General features: G+C 39.6%; 1 protein-coding gene and 1 long non-coding RNA gene across 2 annotated transcripts; both read left to right on the forward strand.

Moving 5' to 3' along the window:
* LOC129046121 (uncharacterized) lies at nt 1–25,821 on the forward strand. The gene is made up of 3 exons (XR_008506890.1): nt 1–79; nt 1,342–1,458; nt 25,594–25,821. It is a non-coding gene; the product is annotated as an uncharacterized LOC129046121 (long non-coding RNA).
* On the forward strand, nt 6,747–8,180 carry LOC123850785 (nucleoplasmin-2-like). Its single transcript, XM_054509848.2, is given in 1 exon segment — nt 6,747–8,180. A coding segment is annotated over 1 exon segment (480 nt). The 5' UTR covers nt 6,747–7,079; the 3' UTR covers nt 7,560–8,180.
* Nucleotides 25,822–27,066: the final 1,245 nt, after the last annotated feature.

Raw genomic sequence — 27,066 nt, forward strand, 5'->3', positions numbered from 1 at the left:
TTCTTTATTGCTTGCTTTGGGTGCTGGTTAGATGCTTGAGTTCAGTTTGTGAAGATTCATTGAGCTGCACACTTATGATGTATGTACCTTTCTATTTATCTGTTATACTTCAATAAGTTAAAAAATTAAAATGTATAAATGTTTATTCTTTATGACAGGTTTAAATTGCCCTCACTTATTACTGTGCTTATAGCAATGACCATGTTCAGTATTTGATGTTCAGGCAACATTTGATCTTTAACAAAGGTACAGATTAAAAATTCAAATACATATATGCTTGAAAAATAACTATTTCTTTTTTTTTAAGATTTTATTTATTTATTTGACAGAGAGAGACACAGTAAGAGAGGGAACACAAGCAGGGGGATGGGGGAAGGAGAAGCAGGCTTCCCGCAGAGCAGGGAGCCCGATGCGGGGCTCGATCCCAGGACCCTGGGATCATGACCTGAGCCGAAGGCAGACGCTTAACGACTGAGCCACCCAGGCACCCCATAACTATTTATTTCTAAAAGTGACATGATAAAACAAATAGACAAAACTAAATTGCTTTCTCATTTGTCATAAGCATTCTGGCCTTTCTCATTTCCCACTTCTGGACTGAGCTGATCTCCAGCAAATCTATGTGCGGAGGGAAGAGGTGGTGCTAATCTAAAGAACGATCAAGTGCCAATAGTAGCCATAATAATAATAATATCAATAATAATAATAGAACTTGAGTAGTAAAAATACCATTTACTGAGCATTTTGTAGTAAGATCATAGATATGCCAAGTATTACAAATGAAACAATGTGGGTAATACAATCATCTCTGTGAGTTAGGCTAAAAAGAGGTTTTCATCTGAAATATTAAGATTCATAGAGCTTTCAAACTCAAAGGCCAGGCAGGTAATACAAATGAATAAGGTAGGCCCGATGAAATACAATGGGGCCTGGTGGTGGGGTCTGGAAAAACTATAGAGCCCCTAACCCCTAACTGAGAACCAGAGTAGGTTCAGATCAGACACATCAGGGACTAGGTAGAAGTTCAAACAATCAGGCCCCACCCCAGATCTACTGAGTCAGGAACTCTGGGGTGGAGCCCAGTAACCTGAGTTTTAACAAGCTTGATTCTGCCACATTCATGTATGAGAACCACTGATCTATATGTATTCTAATTCTTTTTTTTTTTTTTAACATGTGGGTTTAAAACAAAAAAGAAAGATCTTCTGGCCAGATTTGGCCATAGGCTACCAATTTATAACTCCTGATGAGAATCAAATGAATTTGTACAACTATGTCTGTATTTCCTTTTTCTAAGATAGAGAAAGATAGTATGTTGAACCTAAGTTTTATCCTCTCCAGGATTCAGACCTATCTGGGCATGCCTGGAGTCCGGTTGGGATAGGCCTTCTGGAATTCTATTTATAAGACAAGTTAAGTCGCCTCCAGGAACTAATCCCACTGGAAGAAAGAACCAAGGTACGGAGGTTGCATGAAGGGCAACAGATGTGGTTGAATGTGTCTGAGTACATCATGGTGTCTGTCACTCAGACTGCAGCCCAGCCTGGTGGAGTCATTCATTCTTTCAACAAATAGCTATCAAGCATCTCCCTAAGCTGTACCTGAGCCCTGTGACTCCAGGGTGGCTGTAACAGAAGATCTAGCAAAGGCTAAAGGAACTGGTTTTGCTCATCTTCTTAGGACACGAGGAGTGCCACCTGTCCATGGCATGAATACTGGTGCCAGGGGCTGTAATGTGGGCACCTCTGGCATCCTGTGATGTGCTGGAAGTTAGACTTCGGGACTCGGAGGCCTCCTTGCACACGTCAGCAGCTGCCAACAGTGGTGGCAGTACCTGCGGTGGGCAGTGATGACACAGCTTGAGGATTGGCAGCTGCTTGTATCAGGCAAGGAGAGGCGTGGACACCATTTGGCAGCTGAGAGAAGTGTTCTTGGAGCACACGGGCACCCTGTGTGCCCTAGATCAGGACACCCTGATCTAGTGAATATAGAGGATGAATCCCGCCCCCGAAGAGCTAGGGAAACGGGATTTTGTAGTTATGGCTGTTGCTATGTGTAAATTACACGTAGGAAAACACTGAGTCCTTAAGGGAATCTATGACTTTTTGTTTTTCTGCCTTGGCAACATTTAAAGAAACTACATGTTGCTTCTTGTGATAAAGTTAAGGTAATGTGCCTGCAGTGAACACTGTAGACACAAATATCAGATTTCGAACACTTGGTTTCCCTTTTTAAAATAAAAAACAGGAAGATTATTATAGGCTTTGGGACATGAGGTTTAAAAAAATCACATCACACATTCCTAATTTTTCCCCCTCTCTCAAAACATCCCTATAAAATGAAACAACATTGCTGATGAGCTGTTCTTTGGCACCAGTGGACAGTTCATTGCAAAGGAAAAAGGATCTTGGAAACAGCCACTCCCATCCTGCCAGAATTTTGAGAGATTGATGCCCTTTTCTTTCATTTCTGCAATGACTATAGGCTACAGATTTTCAGTTACTTTCTGAAATCACAAATTGAAGTCTATTAAAAACATATTTGTTATTCTACACACACATACATACCCCACAAAGGTTTGGGAGTTTGGAAACCACAAGTATCTGTAAGACCTAAGGAATTTCCCCTGAGTAACCAGAATTTTCCAAAAAATGGCAAGCAGTTGCTTCACTGCATTTAACTTGATCTTTTATGATATACCTAATGAGCAAGGCGTGTGGTATGTCAGTATTCCAACTAGATAGCAATACCCCGCAGATTTTTAATTTTCTGGTAGAGCCATACTTTTTTTCTTGATTGCCATTTATTTGAAACCAACTTGTTAAGCCCAAGCAAACTAAAAGAGTCACTTTAGTTTTGATACTTCAGTCCTAGCCAACCCAGAGCATCCATAGTAGAATGTTAGGAGGTGGGGGCAGAGATCAGGAGATGTGAGCCCTGACCAGGTGTGTCACCTTGGACAAGTCAGTTCCCACAATGGGGCTCAGTCTAACTCTTGGTCATATTGGAGGCAGGCAAATTGGACAGAGTTCTGTGGGTAGAGTGCTGCATTCCTTAACCTCTAGATTAAGAGAACTCTCCCTGCAGAGTCCTAATGAAGGATCAACTATTTGAAAGACAGTTTTGCCTTGAGAAGACTCTCAGAGGCTATTGATATTATAGATTTCTTCTTTATAGAGAGCTGGGGTAATTTTCTGTGTACCTTTGGGCATAAGTGACTGGTATTGTTGCCAGTCAAAGGCTTGTTTCTATATTAACTTTACAGAATTTAGTTTCCTGGAATACAAATTGCTAACAGGAATATGAAACATTTCTTCAGTTCTGTTTTCATAATGTTCCTTTCCTTTATGCTCCTCCTTCCGACTCATACCTGGCCTCTTCCCTTCCCTTTTTACGTGAGTTTATACATGGGTTACCAGATTAATCCCAAGTACGGCCCTTCTCCTGTTACTTTCCTGCTCAAAAACCTGAATCGTTCTCTGTTTACCACAATATAAACTGTGAGCTCCTCGTGGCATACAAAGTCCCTTCTGTACCATCTGACTCAACCTAGCTTCCCATCCTTGTGGCCCATTACACCCTTTACCGCCGGCTTTGAATCTTCCTGCTCTTTATTTCCATGTCCACAGATGCTCTGGCCCTATGCCTTTGTCCTGCTGGTTCTTTCTTCCTGTTTCCACCTGTTCCGATTCTACTTACACCTAACGTTTATGGCCAAGATTCTGCTCCCAGCTTTTCTTGGTCTCTCTCAACTGCAGTCAACCTCTTATTTCTGAATTCCTGTGGCAACTTATCTGCATCTCTTTCATAACAGTTATCACTTTGTACTCTATATTATAGATATTTATGTTGTTATCTTATCTTCCTTACCAGATAATCAGTTTCATGAGGTCAGAGAATATCTGTTCCATATTTATACCCCTCAAGGTACCTGGCACATAGTTTTTCCACAGTTCAATGAATAAATAATATCAGCGGTATCATGGAAATTTGAACTTATCCAAACTCCTTCAACCCAATTAGAACCACTCATGGGGCATTTTTTTTAAATTGTGAAATTTCTTCACTTTTTTTATTAGCTATGTATGTATCTATCAATCTTTATCTCTATGTCATAATTTCTCAGCTTATCTCATTTCAGTGAGAAAAATTAGGAAAAAAAGAAAAGTGAGGAAGATACAATAACTTAAACTACAGGTGTAGCAAGTAATTAAAATCCAGTTCCCTTGCTTCAAGCATTGTGCTGTAGTCAGCTTTCAGAGGTGGTTTAGGTCCACATGAATTTGTGTACTGTGATGTTCAAATGTTTGATAAAGCTGACGCAACTCTATGAGAAAGGTCAACACTAACTCTGCAGATGGTACATATAAGCTTTAGTTCAGTGAGGTAAAAAATTCATTTGGGGGCACCTGGGTGGCTTAGTCATTAAGAGTCTGCCTTCGGCTCAGGTCATGATCCCAGGGTCCTGGGATCGAGCTCCGCATCGGGCTCCCTGCTCCGCGGGAAGCCTGCTTCTCCCTCTCCCACTCCCCCTGCTTGTGTTTCCTCTCTCGCTGTGTCTCTCTCTGTCATATAAATAAATAAAATCTTTAAAAAAAAAAAATCATTTGAAGTACTGCTACATGTGGGCCATTGAGAAAAGTCATGGCCTTGGTTTTTTGCGGGGAAGGGGCAAAGAGTTGCCACTCAATGGAAGATCTGCACCTAAGTGGGGGCAGTCAGATGACTAGTCACAAGACAGTGCTCATAATATATACATCTGTATACTAAAGTGGTTATGTATATATAAATATACATATCTATAAAATATATAATGTAACATATATTAAGCAATTACATAATTATATATAATGTATATTATATATGTATATATATATATAAAAACCACTTTATTCATTTCTATACTTTGGGTGATGTTTGCCAATTTTTAGACAAATTCTGTATCTTGAAATTAATCTTAGGGCTTCCACATCACCTACTTGAAATATATCTATTTGAATGTCAAATTAATTACCAAATATCAACAAACTTGAAAAAATTAAAGGAAAGAAAAATAATAATTGGAAATGTCCATCCATTGACGAATAGTTAAAATGTGGTACACTGATACAAAGGAATACTATTCAGTCATAAATAGAATTGATACCTGCTACAACATGGATGAACCTTGAAAATTTTATGTTTAGTGAAAGAAGCCAGACACCAAAGCCATCTATGTATGGTTCCATTTGTATGGAGTTTCCAGAACAGGCAAATGCCTGGAGGCAGAAGGTGGGTTATTGGCTGCCTGCAGCTGGAGGGCGGGGAAATAAGGGTGACTGCTGATGGATAGGGGGTTTCTTCTGGAGCTGATGAAAATGTTTGGAAGTAGAAAGCGGTGATGGTTACCCAACTTTGTGAATATACTAAAAGCCACTAAACTGTACATTTTTAAAAGGGCTGAACATTATGGTATGTGAATTATATCTCAATTTTATAAAAATACCAATCAAAGATTGCACAACAAAGAGGTTTTCCAGAAGTTTATCTAGCCACAGAGTGGAGAGATGGTAGTCTTTGAGAGGCATAGTCTTCAGCACACTTGCTCTCTCAGTGGTCACTGGGTTTTACGGTAACTGAGCAAGATATCTGCTAAATGCTTCTTCCCTCCTTGTCCAGGCTGAATATGAAAGCACACAGCTGCTACCTTACAGTGAAATAAAACCTTTCATTTGTATATTGGCTTACAATTGTTCAAGCACATTTACCCTCATTAACTCAATTCTCATGTTTTATTTCTAAACATATTTACACCTATTTATAACTGTTCATCCATCATGAAAGCAAGAACATTCCGTGTCTTCTAAATGCTATGGAGTTCTCTGCCAACTCTCTTTGCTTCACCCTCCTCTTTCTCATGTATTTTACCCATATATGTCCAAGTCTTCTGACTTTTTACATAGCCATAGTTCCTCATGTTTCTGCTTTCTGAGTCTTTATTTTCAAGATAGTGATTTGTTCCTCATCTTTCTCCTTCCTCTGAATAAGACCCATATGTTTTTTCTTTAAAACTATAATTCACCTCTTCCTCTCCCCTAGTCTTGGCTGTGTGACTCCAAAAATATTTAGTTATGGCCGAAGTAATGGTAGTTGCTGCCCCATCCTGAATATTTTTATTGTAGAACCACTGTTTGTTAAGACATTTTGTAAGTTATCTCTGTTTTATATTATATTTAATATAAGCCATATTTATTATATTTATTCTTTTATTTCCTGTAGGCCCTGAAAGATTATTTTCATACCTGGGTTTTGTTATTTATTCTTTTATAAGTATACATCTCCTTTAAGAGGCCTTTGATAATTTCCTATCATACTTTTTAGATCCTCAACCCCCACATTCCTCCTTATGTCCCACTTTTATTTTGTTAGCATCCATACTTGTTCATCTTGTTTATTTTTTATGTATTTTAAATGCTCTTTTTTTTTCCTAAATGATGCCATTATAGCTGTAAATTGCCTAACAACAGTTTCTTTTCACATCACCCCCCGCCCCCCAGGTTTCCTGGATTTGGTCTGCACTTTCTTGTGACAGGATCTATACACCATAAAGACAAAAACATGAAGCCTTAATTAGACCCTTTCTTTCCTCATTTTTACCTGGAGAATGAAGATTCAGTTCAGAGGCCCCTCTAAATCTTCAGCTATTTCCACAGTTTACCTGGCAATTTTCTGCACTTCATAGTCTTAAAGAAAAAACCATCACTGGTCCATGCACAAGACTCTTCTTTAAACAGAGCAAGTGGTCTTCCTATGACCTTCCTTTGGTATCTTAACCCTTCTCTCTCTAGTCCCTTTTCTTTCACTTACCTATACCATTTGATTACATGTCTAAATTCGTCATTAGACTACAAGCTTGTTTGAAGACAAAAGCTAGATTGTATTCATTTTTGCTACCTCCCACATCCTAATGCAGCAGCAGTAACAGCACAGCCAAAAAGGTTGTAGCAGCCATGCTGTGGGGCTGTGAGCTAAACAAGAAGTAGACTTGGACCTTCAAACCCCAGAAAGAAGCAAAGCAGAACTGTGAGCTGTTGCTTAGTATGATTTGCTTGGGGGAGAAAGCCAAAGAGGAAATGAATGTCATGGGGATTCTGCCCCCAGCAAGCCCAGAGGACAAGAAGATGAAGCCCATCACCATGACCCCACTTCAGGCCTCTGTCCCATCCATGGTCATCATAATGGGTTGTGAGCTTTCTCCTCCAGTTGCTTTCCAGCTCCAGGGTGGCTCTGGACCTGTGTTCTTGAGTGGCCAGGAATGTTAGAACATTTCAGATCTAACCTAGGAATAGGAGGAGGAGAAGGAGGAGAAAGAAGATGATGTCGATGTAGATGCGTTCCTGGAGGAGGAGGCCCCTGTCCAGCAAGTCAAGAAGCTGGTGCCCCAGAAGCAGACAAGCATTGCTAAGAAAAGAAGAAGTGGAAAAAGCAGAGAAGCAGTGAGATTCAGTAATAAAGACAATAGCCCTGTGAGAAAGGTCAAACCCACACTCAGACCTAAAAAGCCAGGATCCAAGAAATGAGGAGCCAGGAAGGCCTGCAGCCACAGTGACCAAGACAGGGTCTGTGAATGGACCTGCCTCAGGGTATGCTGTGGACCCAAGATGTCCCCCCACCTGGGCTGCTCTCCATCTGGGTCTGACTGTGATGGAGGTGTTGTTGGGACCATAAAAGAGCCCCTTACCCCTAACTATCCTCTTTTAGCAGGACCTGGAGAGAAGAGCAGTGGCCTCGGGGCCACAATAAAGTTCGCTTTGCCAGAAAAAAATTTTTTTACAAAGTATCCATCCCTTAGCACAATATATTAAACATTATAAGGTCTTAGCAAAACATTTGTTAAATAAGTATTTTTTTAATATTTTGTTTCTCTTAAGTTCATTAAGTAGCTGCTCACTTCTTGCCATTTGTTCTACTTTCTTCTCTTTTGCTTGTTTTTCTCACAGTATTTCAGCAAAACTGCATTTCTGTGGATACAAGATTGCCTTTTAGGATAAGAAAAATGTCTTGGATCTAGTTAGAGGTAATGATTGCTCAGCAAAGTGAATGCACTCAAGGCAATGAATTTTACATTTTTTAAAAAGTTAATGGTTGCACTGGGTATTATATGCAAACAATGAATCATGGAACACTACATCAAAAACTAATGATGTAATGTATGGTGATTAACATAACATAATAAAAAAAAGTTCAAAAAAAAGTTAATGGTTAGTTTATGTTATGTGGATTTTATCTCAATTAAAAAAAAACAACTGCATTACTTACTTGGGTCTGTGATGCAAAGAACCTCCAGTTTGTCAAGTCTCCTTCTTGTCTTTCAAAATGCTAATACTTTTCTTTCATTGACTTGGCTATTTCACCTTTCTCCCATTTGCTGCTGAAAACAGTAATATAAGGGTGATCCAGGCAGCTGTCTCAAGGTTTTGTGGAACTCAGCAGTGAAACCATCAAGCGTTGGTCACAATTTATTTTTTAACTATAATTACTACTAGTAAGTCATTCTGTTTCTGCTCTTTTAATGATACTCTCTTATTACTGCCCCTTCTCTCTCTTCTCTTTTCTCTCTGCCTTTTCTTGCTCTTAAATAAGTTCCATAAATAATGTGCCTTACTACAGTGGCCATCTATGTCCTGGAGACTTTATATAAGGAAGACAGGACTTCTAAAGACTTCAGTCATTACGGGCTTACTTGTTCCTGATACGGATTAACCACACCTCCTCCTTGTTATCTTGTTTATCCAGAAACAGAAGAGAGGAAATTTTCCTCCTTGTGGGTTTTTGGAGTCAGACAGCCTCAGTTTAGATCCTGGTTCTGTCACCTACTAGCTCCGTGATCTTAGGTCAGTCATTTGGACAAGTCAGTTTCCTCATGTAAAAACTGGGGATAACAATAGTACCTACCTCCTAAGTCCTTGTGAAGACTGAATAAGATAATGCACATAAATGTCCCTCGGGGGTACACACACACATGTATCTGTGTGTACACATTCTTTTTCTACTTCTGCGCTAGCATCAAAAACCACTCGCCTTCTTTGCTACAGACACCAAGCTACAGTTGCTTCTTCTGCTCCCTGCCTAGAGAATTGGCTCTTTCTCCCATCCGCTCTGTGCACAAACAAATGCCAGTCAAGGAAGCACCCAGTTGGAAAAGTAAGCAAGGAGTATATTCAGTGAGTTTCAGTATTATAAGAAAGTCATCCAGGAGTAGGTATCAGGCACAGGAAGAAAAGAAAAGGCAATTCTCTGTGACAAAATTTATAATTCCTCTTTGTGATCTTTATAATTTTGATAGTAATTCTTTTTCATTGCACAAAATGGCATAGGGAATCTAAATATCATGCAGAAATTTGTTATAAATGTCATATCCCTTTAAACTGGCGGGGGTGGGGAAGCTTTCAACAGTAGGTAAAAGTTATTACACATGTTTAAGAAGTTGCACAATATTTCTTATTTGTTTTCAGCATGAAAGTAAAATTGCCCGCTGTATTATCAGGAGGCATCCAGGTTCAAGGAAAGCAGTCTGGCCCTGCTACCAAGTGACCTTGGACAGGCCACTTCTCTTAGCTGTGTCCGTTTATTCATCTGGAAAATACAAGCACTGGATCTACTCTCCACTATTTTTTATTCAAGAACTGCTTTTCACAGAACAACTCCATTTCCCAGGAATTTAAAAAACATCTTATCATTTTGTGTAGTATATTATGAAGTGGTTTTAGGTTAAAAATTTTTTTAGATTTGTATTTCAATAAAAATATATTAAAATAATTTAAATAAAACCACCAACATATAACCAGAATCCTATATTTCCTTTTGGGACAGTGTTGGGTTAGACAACAGTGAGTCTTATTATCTCCATGTCAACGTTTTATTTAGATGGGTTTGTTTGTTTCTTTATCTTGTAAGGGAATATCATGAGTTTGGATAATATAGAGTGGACTTTTTTTTAAATTTTTTTAAAAGATTTTATTTATTTATTTGACAGAGAGAGACACAGCAAGAGAGGGAACACAAGCAAGGGGAGTGGGAGAGGAAGAAGCAGGCTTCCCACTGAGCAGGGAGCCCGATGCAGGGCTCGATCCCAGGACCCCATCATGACCTGAGCTGAAGGCAGATGCTTAGTGACTGAGCCACCCAGGCGCCCCTAGAGTGGACTTTTTGAGGGCATAATTAAGTCTTGCTCAAAAGCCATACAAAGTATGTCTAAATACTACAGAATATAGATTAAGGATTTTTTTTTTTGGCATAAGTACATAATTCTTGGTGCTCATTCTAGAGTTTGGATGAATAGCTAGAAAGTTTATTGTGACTTCGAAGTATTTTTATCTTGTGTTCATGAGACTGTATATTGAATACTTCCTTATGCTTGCTGGAAGGCATGCCCTTGGAATCCAGAGATAAACTTTCCCAAGTGGCACACAAGTTGGGTACTGAGTAGAAGACTGCCAGGGTTGAAGTCAGAAGGCCTCCATTCAAGTCTTGACACCCTACTTACTGGTGGAGTACCTGGGTCAACCATTTAACCCTGAGCTTCAGTTTCCTCATCTGCAAAATGAGGGTGATTATATAGCTGTACAACTTCAGTGAAATAAAGTGTAAGGCATTACCTTGAAAAAAGTATCACAGGAGTGTTATCACAGAGCATATGGCAGCACCTGAACTAGGGTGAGGTGAGTGAGGTGCTCAGGGCTCAACATCTAAGGAGGCACTCACTCTCAGGGATGAGCCTGTACTTACCTCATCCTGAGAATGTTGAGCCCTGCCCCTCAGTCTACCCTAGTCCAGGCGCTGGTGTTTGGCCGAGCACAGTTCCTGTGAATAGGAGCCATAAGTCTCCACATGTGGGTCTGGTTTCTGAAAGGCTATTTTGTTGTTGTTTACATACACTTAAGGTAGGTTAGGACCAGCCTTTCCTTCTTCCCAAAAGCCATAATGTTGCTTGGATAAAACAATCCTCTAACTTCCTTTCTTCTTCCTGTTTTTCTATTCCTTTACCATGCTACTTATATATCTGTGCATGGATGTTACACGATACATTCATTTTATCTTCAGCTCTTCTTCTAGAGGCCCTGTTTCATTACAATGGATTGCTAAATTAGACTGTGTCTACATTATTGTTTTCTGAAATTTGTACTCCTGAGGGGTGGGGGGTCTTTTAACTTCAGCTTCCTTAAAGTGCTTGCTTTCAAGGTAGAAGCAATTTACTTGTCAAGTAAAAAGATGTTACAAGGTTATCATGAAAAATTCTAGAGGTGAATGGGTATGAAAACAGTTCTTCTAGACCCAGAGCCAAAGTTCTAGATGCAAAAATTAATTGCTCTCTGTACAGATTTTTCAGCAGCAGTTCACATGCTCACATGTGTCTGGCTGAGGTGGACTTTTCAGGGTAACTGTTCAGTAACAAACCCCTCACTGAGTTCTTTAAACAAGAGAGGCTAGTGTTACTGGTTGGCCTTAGAGCTTTCTCATATTGCTCCCTAGTAGAGTTTGAAAACTTGTTGCCCACTTTTCCACTGGAATTTCCTCAGGCCAGTCTTAAATTTTGCCCCCTAATATCCTATACTTGTCTTCTAAATCTTTACAGATAGCCAAATACCACCAATGATATTTTGAAACTAAATCTGTCACCAAAGAATTATTATTTTTTTAATGTATGAAAACATAATCAGGATCAATGATTAGTAAGATCTGTAGAGGCAGGAGAACTGGCAAATAGGGAGACTCTCCAGGAAATGTGACCTACAGTAAAAGTATTGATGAGGTTCTTTCAGAGAGTGCTTTTTTGCCCTTTAGTAGTTAAGAAGCAGAAGAAAAAAAAAAGGCTTAAGACCAATTTCTAAGTCTATTAATTTATTGGAAAGTTAGAACATTGATGAAATATGGTACTTGTAGCCCATTATTTTTCCTATTGTGAAAGGTAAATATATTAATGGAGAGGAATTTCAGTTTATCAACAAACGATGACATCAAACTAAATGCATTATTCAGGTGTTTTTCCTTTGTTACTCAGCAATCTGTACTTTGGGGTTTATTATTTATGTCTCACAAAACTTCCTCAAACTAGGCAGAGCATAACAAACCATGTGCTAGATGTGTAGGTTGTTAGTTCAGGATAAAGGAATTTCAAGTTGAAATATAGTTAGGAAATCTGCTGAAATGCCACACAAATTTACCAGACATTTAAAACAGACACTGTCCTGGATGTCGAGATTTGGGGAGACTTTTTTTGTCCTTTTTTATATTTTTGATTTTTATAATAATAGTAATAATAAAAGAGTAGGGGGAAATTAGGAATGTTTTCTATAAGGATTTATAATCCATGTTTCCTCAGCTTCCTCTGGCAGGGCCAGAGGGCAGGAATTGGCCCACAGTGTGGCTCACCAGCAGTTCAAATTGGGGCGGAGGGAGGGTATGGTAAACGTGGGTATGGGTCCAGACCAACATTAATATGCATTCACTCATCCATAATTCGACAGCTATTTAAAGAAAGCCAACCACGTGGAAAGCATTGTGTGAGGGGCTGGGCAACCAATAATGAACTCAAGCGTGGAGCTTCTGTTCTAAAATTCTTCAATTAGTATTACAATAAGGGCTGCAAAGAAATAACAAGATTCTAGGAGAGTTTATGATGGCAGAACCTGACCAGGTCCGGCATAGGGTGGAAGGTGGCTGTGAAGAAGTGATAAAGTTTACAGTTCTGAAGGGTAAGCAGGAATCAGCCACGTGTATAGGGTCGGGGAAAGAAGGCATTCTAGGTAGAGGGAATGGTTTGTGAGAAGGCCCAGAAATATGGAAAAGCATGTCAACATCAAGAAACTAAGAAGCCATCGTGGCTGGAGTCAAAGGAGCAAGGAGTTATTAGATGTGAGGGTTTGTTTTGTCTTAAGATTTACATTTTTAAAATAGTCTGGCTGCTCTGTGGAGGCTGGACTAGAAGGGCAAGAGGGGACACAGGGAGCCCTGGAGGAGACTGTTAGAATGGTCCCCCTGAGAAGTAATGCAAGCCTGGGTGGTGGTTGTGGCATTGGGCTTAGGGCATAACAGACAAATTCCAGAGGTACTACAGGAGGCAGAATTGACAAGAATTGCTGCTTGTTGGTTATAGGAAACAGAACGTTGTCAAGAATGACTCCCAGGGCGCCTGGGTGGCTCAGTTGGTTAAGCGACTGCCTTCAGCTCAGGTCATGATCCTGGAGTCCCGGGATCGAGTCCCGCATCGGGCTCCCTGCTCAGCGGGGAGTCTGCTTCTCCCTCTGACCCTCCCCCCTCTCATGTGCTCTCTCTCATTCTCTCTCTCTCAAATAAATAAATAAAATCTTTAAAAAAAAAAAAAAAAAAAAAAAGAATGACTCCCAAATAGCTAACTTTAAAACTCGATAGATGATATTACTTGCTGAACTAGAGGACCTGGTGAGAAATTTTAGGAGGGAAGAGCATGAATTTTGTCTGGGCCACAGTGGATTTTAGGGTACCTCTGAGACATTCCAGTGGAGATAGTGAGATATAAAGATCTGGGGATCACAGGAGAGGTTTCTGTGGGACACAGCAGCAGAAGCTTCAGGCAACACTTACTGTCAGAGAGGTGATATCACCTTAATTCCAGGGGGGTTCAGCCAATTAGGTGCTATGTGCAGCTACCAGGAAGTCCTCAGCCCCTTAGAGAGATGTGGGTAGAAGCACATTTACAAAGTGCCACATACGTTGCCTTATGGACTCCTCTAAGGAAGGTATATTTTCATAGTTTGGGAATGAAGCTCAGAGGAGTTAAATGATCTGCTCAAGCCTGTTCAGCTGATAAGTAGTGAAGGGGGGCCTATCAGTTTGGCTTTCAACCAGAAACAGTTGGCAAACTCGAAGGACGGTAATTCAAGGAGGGATTGTTTGTTTCACAAAGCACAGTGAAATGAGGAGACAGAGTGGGGGACACGAGGAATAGTACAGTAAACTGGGGCTGGTACTTGATCAAAGTATCAAGAGGAGAGAGTAGCTCCCAGAGAGTAGTAAGGAGAAAGTAGTGTGTGTAGAAACTGCTTCGAGAGGAGCAGTGACCCTGTGGAGGGACACAGCTGTGGCCAATCTCACTCAACTCTCTCTCTCTCCCACTTGTCTCCTATCAAGGCTCCCACTGGCCAAACCGAACAGGAAGCCAGAGGGCAGAAAGCTGGGTGGACAAGGTTAGAGGATGCAGAGTGTGATCAAGAGGGAGCAAACAGAATAGCAAGCACCTTGGGAATTCCATCCGGGTCTTCCTAACTTCCAAACCCGTGCACCCCTGGCGCTCCCAAGTTTTGATTAGAAAGCATTGCTTAGGGTAAGGCCTTGAGGTGGTGGAGTACGCATGGAAACCTGAGCGGACACCTAGCCAAGCTTGCAAGTCCTGCGCACCAGGTGAGAGAGGAAAACTGGAGTTTGCTGAGGGGTTCTGCCCCAGGCCATCAGATACCTGTGAGCTCACCACCTCTGACCCGTCTGCTTAGTGCAGAGCCAACTTATACAGACAGCCAGGATGCCTCCCTTTAAGAGCCCCTCTGAAGTAGGCCAATAATGAACATTCATGTTCATTGTCATGTTATAGATTTGCAAACAAATAAATCAAGGAATTGAGTGGCAGCTCTATGTATGCACTCATGCCAATTCTCCTTGACTCATGTATCTGAGTCTGTATATGAATTCTAAAAGTAGGGATCTTCAATGTAGATTCTTCCCTATATAAAGAAGTCTGTTAAAGAACTGTGTGCTTCGGGGCTTTCTGATCAATTTCCCTGTTATCACTTGAAATGTCAAATGAGATAGTACTTTCCTATTGACACTTGAGGCCCTACGTTAATGACTGTCAGGTATGGCAGCATGCTCAGTTAAGTGTTTTAGACTAGGAGGAATTTGGCTTAAAAACGTATACAGTAATTTAGGTATCCCATTCTTGACATTCATTTTAGTGGGTTGTGTTAATGTTTAGTTTTTTGTTCTGGTTCTTTTCTTTGCCCTCTGTATTGTTTCTGTTTAACTGCTCTGTAAATTACTACCATCCCTAGCAGGAATTCTTAAAGAACAGAACAGCATGTACATTTAGAGGTCACAGGAATGTTGTTTATGTTCAAGAGCTCAGCTTTTATTTTTTCAAAAGTCACCTCAACTTAAGGGTCAATGGAAAGAGACACATTGGAATTATAATATTGTTTTCTATGTAGGAAAAAATAAAGGAGGGAGGTTAAGTGGAAATTTGGCATAGCATAGGGTAAGCCATGGTAGCTATTTCATTTGGGTTAAAACCCTACATGCTACAAAATTAGCTAAGGAATCTGCCTTGAGAATGAACTAAAAAGAAATTGAGGATAACATAATCCATTCAGCATCTTTAAACTAGGGTTTTTTTTTTTTAAGTAATGGTACAAATAGTATAAAAGATTCAGAATACTAAAAAAAAAAAAAAAGTAAATAACCTTCTCATCCCTTAGGCAACCACTGTTAATAGTTTCTTAGGTATCCAGGCATTTTCTCTGTATATATAAGCAGAGACAGTGATTTTATGCAAATATTAGTATAATATAGATACTGCTTTGCACTTTGTTCATTTCACTTGGAAATCTATCTTGAAGATCATTTTGTATAGCACATATAAATTTTTAAGTCTGATTTCTAATTGAATTGCATTGTGCTCCATGTAATATCAAATATATAGCATTTGGTCCTCTTGTGATATAGTATGATAAGCTTTTATAAATATTGCATTGCAAATATACTCAGAAAGAATGTATACCCTCTATTTGTTCTCTCTCCCTCTCTCTCTCTTCACATACACACACCATCTCTGTCAAATGAAGCTTGCTAATTGTACTGTACAAATCTTCTACATCTGACTGATTCTTGGTCACTTGGTGTATCATGGTTTTTTTGAAGATGTATTTATTTATTTATTTAAGAGAGGAAAAAGAACATGTGAGCAAGTGGGGCGGGGGGGCGGGCAGAGGGAGAGGAAGTGAGACTCAAGCAGACTCTGTGCTGAGTGCAGAGCCTGAGGTGGGGCTCCATCCCATGACCCTGAGATCATGACCTGAGCTGAAACCAAGAGTCAGATGCTCAACCGACTGTGCCACTCAGGCGCCCCAGTCTATCAGTTTTTTATAAGGTTATGGGAAAATTTCTCACTATGATTGTTGTGCTGATTATTCTCCATTTGCCCTATGGTCTGTAGATGCTCATAAAGAAAGATCTGCTAGTATGAAATGATAAATTTCAAAAACAAAAATCCACTGTTAGCCCTCTGCCCCACTCTCTTGTCCTCTAATTTCTGATTAGGTTTGGTCAGTGGGTTTGGCTCACCTCCATGCCCCCTCAGGGGTCTGCCATCCTCAAGGAGGGGAACTAATTCTGGGTAGCCCCTCTTCCACAGCTCTAGCTCTCACTGAGGCCCAGCAATACTCTTCCCTCAGGCCCTTGGGGAGTCATGCCTTCCCACTGTTGCTGATTCTTTGATCCTTAGCATTCCCTCTTGTTCCTTCAACCCTACGTACATCTCTGTAAATAGTCCATTCATCCAGTATCTTCTGTTACACTGTTCTGAGCATGACATTTTTTTCCTGTCAAGACTCTGTATTTTCCATTCTTCTTATAATTCAATTTTTATTGTATAATTCAATTTCAAATCTATATTGTTAAGTACACATAAGCTTGTGATTGATATGTGTCTTTGGTGGATTGTTCCCTTTACATATTAATGGATTTTATTTAAATATTTTGTCTGCTAGCAATTGATAAACTAGTCTTCTTTTAGTTTGTATTTACCTGGAATAATGTTTTTCTTTCTGTCTTATTTTTTAACCTCTCTGCATTTTTGTTTTGAAGTATATGTCCTTAAGAAAGTTTATGATTTTTAATCCAATCTGGTTAAATAATAGGTAAATTTTATCCATTTGCATTTATTGTGATTACTGATACATTTGAACCTATTTCTGCCATCTTACTTGGGTCCTCTGTTTACTTCCTCTTCTAGTTTGGACATAGATTATATTTTTACTCTTTCATTATAACATGCTTAACTATGATTTTTCCCTACAGCATGAAATTGATTAATATCTCTATCCTCTTCTCTGACAAGAAATGGATCTTAGCACATTTTAACTCTTGTTGAACACCTATCCCCATCTTCCTTATCATTATAGAGAATTTTAATTCCACCTTCGTTTGGCATAAAAATGGATTTAGTCTTTATAGTCAATAGTTAAAATGCATTTGCCAACATGTTTTATCAGTTCTTTGGTGGCAGCTCAGTGTCCTAGCCTTGCAGTGATGTGAAGACACCATAGATCTAGCTTGTTAACAAGCTGGTGATTGGCCCAATCCTTGCTGTGAGACCATATCTATTTCCTAATGCTTTCTTAGAAAAGCAGCATTATATAAGTTGAGACCCCAGACAGCAACAGGGATGGGAACTTCACAGGTGGGAGATCCTCATTCCTGCCCTCATCTCTTGCCCTGTTTTCTGCTCTGAGTCCTGAACTGTTCTGCCCACTTTGGACCTGGAACAACTTTATGTTTGTAATCCATTTCTGGAACACGAAAATGTTTACTGTATTTGAAGTACTATTCAAAGTGTTCTCTTGTTATATTTTAGCTGTTATTGCCATGTATTATTCATGTGTGTCTCAAATTGTAAATTTATGATGTTATCTTGGCTGGGAGTTGAATCCCAAAGTTTGTACTGAGCACTGACAATAGACCTTGCCCTAAGTGGCCAAGAACACCCATGAAAACATGTCTCTGTCTTTAAGAAGCTTATAATTTTGTAAGGGATATACGATTGACATACATACATGAAACAATTCAAAAATATAAGACAGAATAATATTCAAGTGTTAAAAATTTCTGCAGGTGTAAAAAGAAAGGCAATCTCCACAAAGCTGGAGTGGCTGGAATGACTGTTCTATTGTTCTAAGTTTATTTGGGGAGGAAGGGGCACAGGAAGATGACGATTATATGTGTGTTAAATAACACCCAGGCTGATGCCTTCATCCTCACATAGGAAAGAACATTTTATGAAGTATTACAGGCTATAACTGGTCCTCTTCAGGGTCCTCAAGAGAGTATCTAAATATGCACCTTAAAAACAATCTACTTTTGACTTTCTCTGATATATCTAATTCATTGCTAGACTCTTCTCACCTGTTGGGAATGTTATGAGTAACCACCTACACTGTTCATATAATTTAATTATTTAGAAAACCAAGAAACAAGATATCTTCAGTTATGAACAATCAATTCCGACCTATACTTTCTCTTTTTCAGATGTTTAGCATTCAGTTCTAATGAGGTTAGAGCAAAACCAATCATATTTGGTTCCATCAAACTATGTAACAGGCTCTTTGAAAAATGTTTCATATGTCTTTCTAGTCCTTGGGGTGGCAGTGAAATCCCCACACCTGGCCTCTTCCCTGGCCTTAGCCGCATCCTCCCTATTGTTGACTCTGGTAGACTGAACTTCCCTTAATTTGGGGAGCAGTGGACTGTGATCTGAGTGAATTGGTCTGATTTGAGAGATTGTAAATTCAGGTGTGGGGATGGGATTGCTACTGGGTCAAATTGAATTTGGAACTCAACCAGCTAGAAGTAATCATACTTTTCCCTAAACTCATAATTTATCTCTACCTATCTGGTGGCATTTTTAAAGATGAATACCTTGAATTATAACTTTTGTCCCCTCTAGCCTATATATCTTGAGGGAAGAAGCCATGCCCAATTCATTTTTTAATCCCTAAAAACTTTAGCAGAGGGGCGCCTGGGTGGCTCAGTCAGTTAAGCATCTGACTCTTGATTTTGGCTCAGGTTATGATCTCAGGGACGTGACATAGAGCCTGGAGGGCTCCATGTTCAGCACTAATCTGCTTGTCCTTTTGCTCCTCCCCCTGCTCATGCACATGCACACTCTCTCTCTCTCTTACATACATACATAAAATCTTAAAAAAAAGAGAAAAAAACTTCAGCAAAATAATAAAGTGACATAAAGAAGCCATTTAATAAATATGTGGCTGTGTAAAGGCCAGATAAGTAGGTGTATGTGAACTGCCAAACCTATAACATTAGTTGTTTTTCTTCAGCGTAGTCTCTGTCTATCCATGTCACATAATTTCTGCTTCTCATTATAATAACAACAATATTATTATAAGTGGCACAGAGAAGTTAACTAACCCACCTAAGGACACACAGCTAATAAGACACAGAACCAGGGTCTGAGCCCTGATAATTTCACCCTAGATTTCATGCTCTTAACGATTTTTGGTATAGTATCAGACACGTGGGGGACTCAGTAAACACTCATCTTCTTGCTGTTAGTCTTCAGCCCCATTCTTTTGTGAGAGAAACTCCAATACCAGATCCACTGCTAGATTATTTTAGAATAAGGCTTGTTCCTATTCTGCTTCCTGGAGGCCAACCCAGCAGTCCTTTAGAGAGTGTGGGTATGCCCCATCACGGAGAGATAATCAGTATAGTCACAAAACCAATGAGCTAAAATTAGAATGAGCATCAAAAAGGATCCCCATCAGAAAGTGTGAGGAATAACTGTTTTGATTCTATCACTGTTGGCTGGTTTTGAGAAAAAGGGGAAGTGACTTATTATTTTTCCTGGGTAAAGATTTATCTAGACATATTTTTTTAGTCTTGTGAAAATACCAGACCATGTTCCTGACTTCACCTCTAACCCCAATATTTTCAGCAGAGAGTGTTATCAATGATAACAAAAAGGAGAAGAAGTGGCAATCATCTAAAATGACAAATTATCCAGATATAATTTCTCTTGACTTTGGAGTGCAATCCGAGTCTCCACCTACTTGTTGCTGGCTTGGCCTGACTGATGAGTCTGTAGCTTCACTGAACAGCAGAACCAAACAGGCCATAGGTAATCCACTCAGTAGCTGAGAATTGAAAATGTATTTATATTATAAAAACATATATGCTTAATTCGAATTACACTAATACTTTTAATCTATGATTCTTACAGCATATTTGGTTATATACTATATATTTTTATTTTCTTTAAATGGGGCTTTGAGTGTATTTTAATTCATTCAATAAATATTGAGGGCCTCCTGTGTGCCAGGCACTGTTCTTGGTACTTAGGATATATCAGTGAACGAAACAAAGATCCCAGCCCTCAGGGACTTTATATTCTAACTTTAGAGTTACTAAACAGTGGTTTTGGTATTGCAACTCACATTGCAAATTTATCAGCTGAAGCCTAGGTGTTTCATATACAGGAGTAACTCATAGATTTTTAGTAAGTTCCAGATTACCAGGCACTTTCCATTCTCAAGAGTTCACTTAAGTAATACATGCAACAGTAAAAAGAAAAAGAAAAAGAAAAAAAACCCAACATGGAGCAGTTCCAGTATAGAATGGCTCTGTCTTAGGAGATCCTTTCATCACCCCCAGAGATCTTCAAAAAAACCAAATTATTTAGAACTATGGCTCTAGGGCGCCTGGGTGGCTCAGTAGTTAAGCATCTGCCTTCGGCTCAGGTCATGATCCCAGGGTCCTGGGATCGAGTCCCACATCGGGCTCCCTGCTCCACAGGAAGCCTGCTTCTCCCTGTCCCACTCCCCCTGCTTGTGTTCCTGCTCTCACTATCTCTCTCTCTGTCAAATAAATAAATAAAATCTTAAAAAAAAAAAAACTATGGCTCTAAATTTCTCACTTCTAAGGAATCTTTCAAATTTTATACCCCATGTTTTGAAAATTTAATGATTTAAATAAATCCCACTTATTAAGTAATGATTTGTTTTCCCCTGTATATACCATTTCTGCTATTTCTGTAGGTACTGGAAAAACCTCAGCAGCCAGGAGTCTAGGAAGACAGATTGAGAGAGCATACTCCTGCTCAGTATCCTGATGCTTATACCCTATCTCCACACCAGGAGCTCTTGTCTGGGGCAGTTGAAGTGTGTGTGTGTGTGTGTGTGTACGCGTGCACGTGCATGTGTGCACGCATGTGCGCACATCCACCTGCAGAGATAGATGGTGGTGTTAGAAGTCATGTAAGGCTTTTAATATACCCCTTCATGAGAAGCACAGCATAATTGGTGTACTAGTTTCCTAGGGCTGCCATAACAAATGACCACAAACTTAGTGACTTAAAACTAACAGAAATGTTTTCTCTCATCATTGTAGAGGCTGGGAGTCTGAAATCAAGGTGTAGGCAGGACTGTGCTCCCTCCATTGGCTCTGGGGGAGAATCCTTGCCTCTTCCAGCATCTGGTGGCTCCCAGCACTCCTTAGCTTATGCTAAATAACTCCATTCTCTGTCTATCTTCACATGGCTACTCCTCTTCTCTTCTTTTCCTCCTGTGTTGTCTCTTTTAAAGACTCTTGTCATTGGATTTAGGGCCCACCCCACTAATCCAGTATGATATCATCTTAATATCCTTAATTACATCTGCAAATACCCCTTTTCTTTTTTTTTTTTTTAAAGATTTATATATTTATTTTAGAGCATACAAGTGTGAGTCGGGGGAAGGGCAGAGTGAGAGAATCTTCAAGCAGACTCCCTGTTGAGCACGGAGCCTGACGTGGGGCTCTATCTCACCATCCATGGGATCAGGACCTGAGCTGAAACAAACAGTTGGATGCTTAACTGATTGAGCCACCAGGCACCCCAAGACCCCTTTTCCCAATAAGGTCACATTCACAATTCCAGGAGTTAATCATGTGAACAGCTCTTTTAGGGGGCTACCATTCAATCCACTACAATTGGGTAGGCCAAAAAAAGCCACTGAAGCTAGAAATCAAAGTATTAGGTGAAGGTTTTTTAATTCTCCCTGCTTCTCCAACACTCCATACTTTGTTCTTGTCTGAAATATCTGGCTACTGCCTCAGATCCCAACTGAATGTTGCCACTGGATTTAAGCTCTGCTCTTAGCTCTGAGATCTGTTCCTCGTCTTGGTTTAATCCCTGGAATAGATCTTGATATCTACTTGCATGAATGACTTACTAACTCTGCGGCCTATCTGGGTTGCCACCTTCCATGCTCAACGTGATTTGTGTCCCATTGCCCAGTTCTTGTTACCAATAGGAGACACCCATAGTGTTTCAGTCAGCTAAGTAATTGTTGCATAGGGGCATGACCCGGTGACCAAAGGGTCTTCCAAAAGGCCTGAGTGGAGCTAGAAACCACTGCCTCCCAGCCATGGTGATGGAAAGCAGGTGTTTGCCAGAGTGTCCATATTCCATGGCTTCCCTTTATCTTGAAGTTCTTTTTACCCAAAAGGACTGTCTGAGTACTTGGGATTTATATTATCCTGTGAAAATTTTGGATTTCAGATATGCTTTGAGATAAACTCATCTTGTTTCTTTATTGTCCAAGTTTTGCATTTCGTTTTTCTTGTTTATCTTTTGCTCTGCTGGCAGTGATGTTCTTCTTTCTCCCTTCAAAATGAACCAGTTACAATTTTCCACTTGAAAACAAATTTCACCATACTTTATTCCCTGTTTTCCAGGTCATTTGTTTTTCTAAGTGACTCAGATATAGCCAAGAATTTTGTTAGGAGCTCCCAAGTATGATGCATTGTAATTCTCCTTGAAGGTGAAAAGTGAAAAGTATAAGACCAAGTCTAATCTTTGGCTTGAGGCTTTTACCTAGAATTCTAACAACTGAGCATATCATGTAATTTGACTTTTTCCCCCACCAAAAAGCTATCCAGAGACTTCATATTGCTACTACTACCATAACCTCTGTTCCATAAAGACTCATAAAAGCAATAAAGGCAAGCGAAAATTACTTGTTATTTAAATATTTCATTTGACAGTCTTGCATTGCATTATTGCTTTATAAGTCAATAATAAGTCTTTAAAAGACATTTCATAACTAAGGAAGTGTGAAAATGTCAATTTGATCAAAATATCAAATTACTACCAGGATGAGATTATAAGATATTTTTATAGAGTGCTTCTGTGAATATTATCAGAGTTATATTTATTATATTAACTGGTCCTCTAAATTTGGGCAGTCTTCCGAGCTCAATAGACTGAGCATTAGATTGGCAACAAAGTACTCCTAAATTCTAATTTCAGTTCTACTATTTATTGGCCATGTCGGATCAGTAAGCCATTTGTTGTTTCTTTGCATTTGGCCTTGTAATATATAAAAGCAGAAAAAGAGTAAGGCATGGCCAATTGAGTCTTTAATATTTAATTTGAGGAATTCCTGGCTCCAGGGCCAGTTTTTATTTTCTAATCAAGTACTCATAGAGCAGTGGAAGGAAGCTTCCCCTCCTTGCTCCCTGGCCTCCCCTCAGCCCCACACTGCACACCCAAGCTCTCTCAAACAAGGGCATTGGTGGCCCCATAAAAAAATTGTGACCATCCTTTAGATCAAGTGTATGAATAACTCAAACATATTCTGTTATTTTTGCGCATTTATTCAGATAGCTTTTAGGCTTCTTTTCTAAAGTTAGGTTACCCAATCATATAGATGAGTTCAGAGAATAATAAAGAGCTTTAAAATAGTGATAAGAATGCCAGAAAAATGATCAAGTTAAGAACAAAGATTCTTTGACCCAGAGAATGGGAAATTTATCTGGGGTGGGAATGAGCTTATTGCTGTCAGCTTCAACTGTTTGAAAGTTATTTCATAGATTATAATGACTTTATTCCTTATCCTCACAAAGATTAAAGCAACAAGAAAGTATTACCCAGCCATAAAAAAGAGTGAGACCTTGCCATGTGCAACAACATAGATGGGGGTGGAGAAGGGTATGGGGAGGTGGGCAAAATGAATTAATGGGAGGTACAGGCTTCCAGTTATGGAATGAGTAAGTCACAAAGATGAAAGGTACAGCATAGGGAATTGCAATGGTATTCTAATAGCATTATATGGTGACAGATGGCAGCTACACTCATGGGGAGCATAGCATAGACTTATAGACTTGTCAAATCACTATATTGTCCACCTGAAATTAATATAACATTGAGTGTCAACAATACTTCACTTTAAAGAAAAGAAAGAAAAAAAAGACAAGAAAGTAATCATGAAGGAATTAAATTACATACAGGTAGAGAGGTCTATTAAGATACCAGACAGGTAGCTGCCTTCTCTAAATAAAAAAAGAAAAGATCCTGACCCATTGCAGCTCTCTTAGTGTCAGAGAAATGAACTGTCCCTTCACAGCTCATCACATTCATCAGCTGCCCAGAGTCTTAAATGCCTCCTGAAGGAACTTTGTAGCTTCCGTTAGTGTCTTATTTCAGTCACTTTTAATTCTTGCAGCAAGAACATATCTTGCTGAATAGAAGCCCCTCTGTGCAGGCAGGCTTCCTCTCTCTTCTGGGAAGGGAGGACAAATGATCACCACCCCATGTGACATCCCACAAATACTCAATTCCTATACCACTGTCTTTTTTTTTTTTCCTTATTTTTTCTCACTGGGTTTATCTTTCAAAGACTTAATTATTGTTGTTACCCCTTTGGCAATTCTGACACACTCTGACCCCAAGAAGTAGAGAATTCTTGCCTTTATCTTTGCACTGAGAATTTAAATGCAGTGGAATATATGGACAGAAATGGGTCATTTTTCTTTTGCAGATTGCCAATTGCAAGATTTCTTTTCATAAAAAGCAGTATATCAATTTTCTACGGAAATACCCTTTTGTAAAGCACGAAAAAATTTAATCTTGTGCTCTGAAGCTGTCAGAGAGATGAATGGCTCTTTTGCTGCAAAATGGCTGCCAACAAATATGAGGACCAAGTATCATTTCTCTCCTCGGTGAACTGTCAGGCTTCTTGTTATGAATCTGGCATGTTAAAGGTGGCTGAAGTAGCTTCTCATTGTCAGGAACTGGTGCAAACAGTTGTTTCTCTACCTATGGCACATAGTCCTGGGACTGAAACGCAGTCTGAGTTGCAATGTACTTAATGCAGAGAACTGAATCAAGTGTGTTTTACATTTATTTTAAAATTATTTTTATTAAGATGAAATTCACATAACATTAGCCATTTTAAAGTGAACAATTCATTGGCATTTAGTACAGTTACAATATTGTACAACTACCAGCTATATCAAGTCCCAAAATATTTTTATTACTCCATAAATAAACCCCATACCTAACGACCTATAGATTTTGGCAACCAGCAGTCTGCTTTCTGACTCTATAAATTCACCTGTTCTGATTATGTCATATAAATGAACATGTACACTATGTGACCTTCTGTACCTGGCTTCTTTCATTTAACACAATGTTTTCAAGGTTCATCCACATTGTGCCATGTATCAGTACTTCATTCCTTTTTTGTGACCGAATATTGTATGTGTATACCATAATTAGTTTATCAATTCATCCCCTGATGGATTATTTCTGCCTTTTGGCTATTGTGAATATTGCTACCATGAACATTCATGTACAAGAATTTGCTTGGGTACCTGTTTTTAGTGCTTCTGGATATATACCCTAGGATTGGAATTTCTGGGTCATACAGTAATTCTATGTTTAACCTTTTGAGGAACTGCCAAACTGTTTTCTTACGTTTATTTCTAAAAGAGAAAACCCACAGTATTAACGAAAAGAACTTGTCTTAGCAGGGAGAGCACAGCCTTCTGAACCTCTAAGAATCCTCTGAAGAATCAAAGTGCACATAGCCATTGGCAGTGTGCTAGCTGACTGACCTCTGTGCCTGGACAGACAGAACCAAAATACACTCTGAACAATAAGCATGATCTGCATAAAATAGCAGAGAGAGATGTCTTAAACCAGCCCCCAAATCCAGGTAAGTTTTTGCCAGTTGTTTCTCTGAGATGCTTCAATCATTGCAGACCTGTTGCCCTTTGACCACATTGCCACTATAATAAACTTCAAACCCAATTAAGAGCATTGCTTTAAATGAAGAAGCCAATTCTGATGAGGTTCATTCTGATGAAAATCTAAAAACAGTCTCAGGTCGCCAGGAGTCAGGTTTGTGCCCGTTCCTGCCTATCAGCATAAGGAGTCACACTTTAAATGTTTGACTAATTTTAGCGTATTAATTACTATTTAATTATCACACAGGAAGACATCTGTCTGTTTTTCCAAAAACTTACTCTGTTGTGGACAAATTGGCATTAAAGACTAATTTGCCTATTTTAGAAATAGACTGGCCTTTTAAAAGTCCATGCCTATGTTCAGTTTTCTGAACATCCCGTAGACATCTCCCTTTACGACATCGCTGTTGGAGATACAGAGGAGTGCCGAAAGGTAGCAGCGCACACCCATCCCGCAGTGCCAGCGAAGGCGACGTTAGGATGTCTAACCTCATGACACAGACACAGTTTACCATCCCTGTAACCCCATGTGTAATCAAGCTGTGCTGGTCATGGTGTGCAATGGAATTACAAGCTCAACAGAATCAAGATGGAATGAATTAGAAACAAAACCACTACTCTTTCTCCGAGGTTTTATTCAAGTTAGCAGAGTTGAGATAATGTGCACCAAGAAAATGAGCTCATCCATCATGGATCTTGCCATGTTGTAATTCAGAATTTCTCCTTGGAGTTAGGAAGCTATTACAGTCTGAGTGGCATCACTGCCAGAGAATGAATCCTCAGAAAACTCTGGGCAGCCCAAGTCAGAGGAACTGCTCCTTGGCTGCTAACCCACTGTGTCTGTAATAGTTCAGCCTGATCCCTGACATTACGCAGCCTGAGTCACATGCTCTTGGAGATTACTTGAACTTTAAGTAAAAAGGTCAAAAGGGGACAGGGAAGCAGGGCAGCTTGGGGTTCTGCAGATGCACTCTGGTCAGATGACAAAGGAACAGATTAGGGAGAAGAGGCCACGTGGGGTCTCTCCTTCCCTCATCCAGAAAAAGCCCTCCTTGAGGAAGGCTCACAATTTCCCGAGAAGAGAGTAATGAGTATGCCTGTGAAACCAAATATCCCTACAGTGGGATTTTTGAATAATTGGTGGTAGCAGCCAGGAGAGAGCCTGATGCTTCAGGCTTCAATAATATACAGATTTTGGCTCACAGAAGAATTTATGTTAAAATTTTAAGCTAGTTAGACCCCTCAAGTTTGATTAAC

The sequence above is a fragment of the Mirounga angustirostris genome, unplaced genomic scaffold (genome assembly GCF_029215605.1).
Source record: "Mirounga angustirostris isolate CCGP_5_RB_7025 unplaced genomic scaffold, mMirAng1.0.hap1 SCAF_10, whole genome shotgun sequence".
In the NCBI taxonomy this organism is placed as follows: Eukaryota; Metazoa; Chordata; class Mammalia; order Carnivora; family Phocidae; genus Mirounga; species Mirounga angustirostris.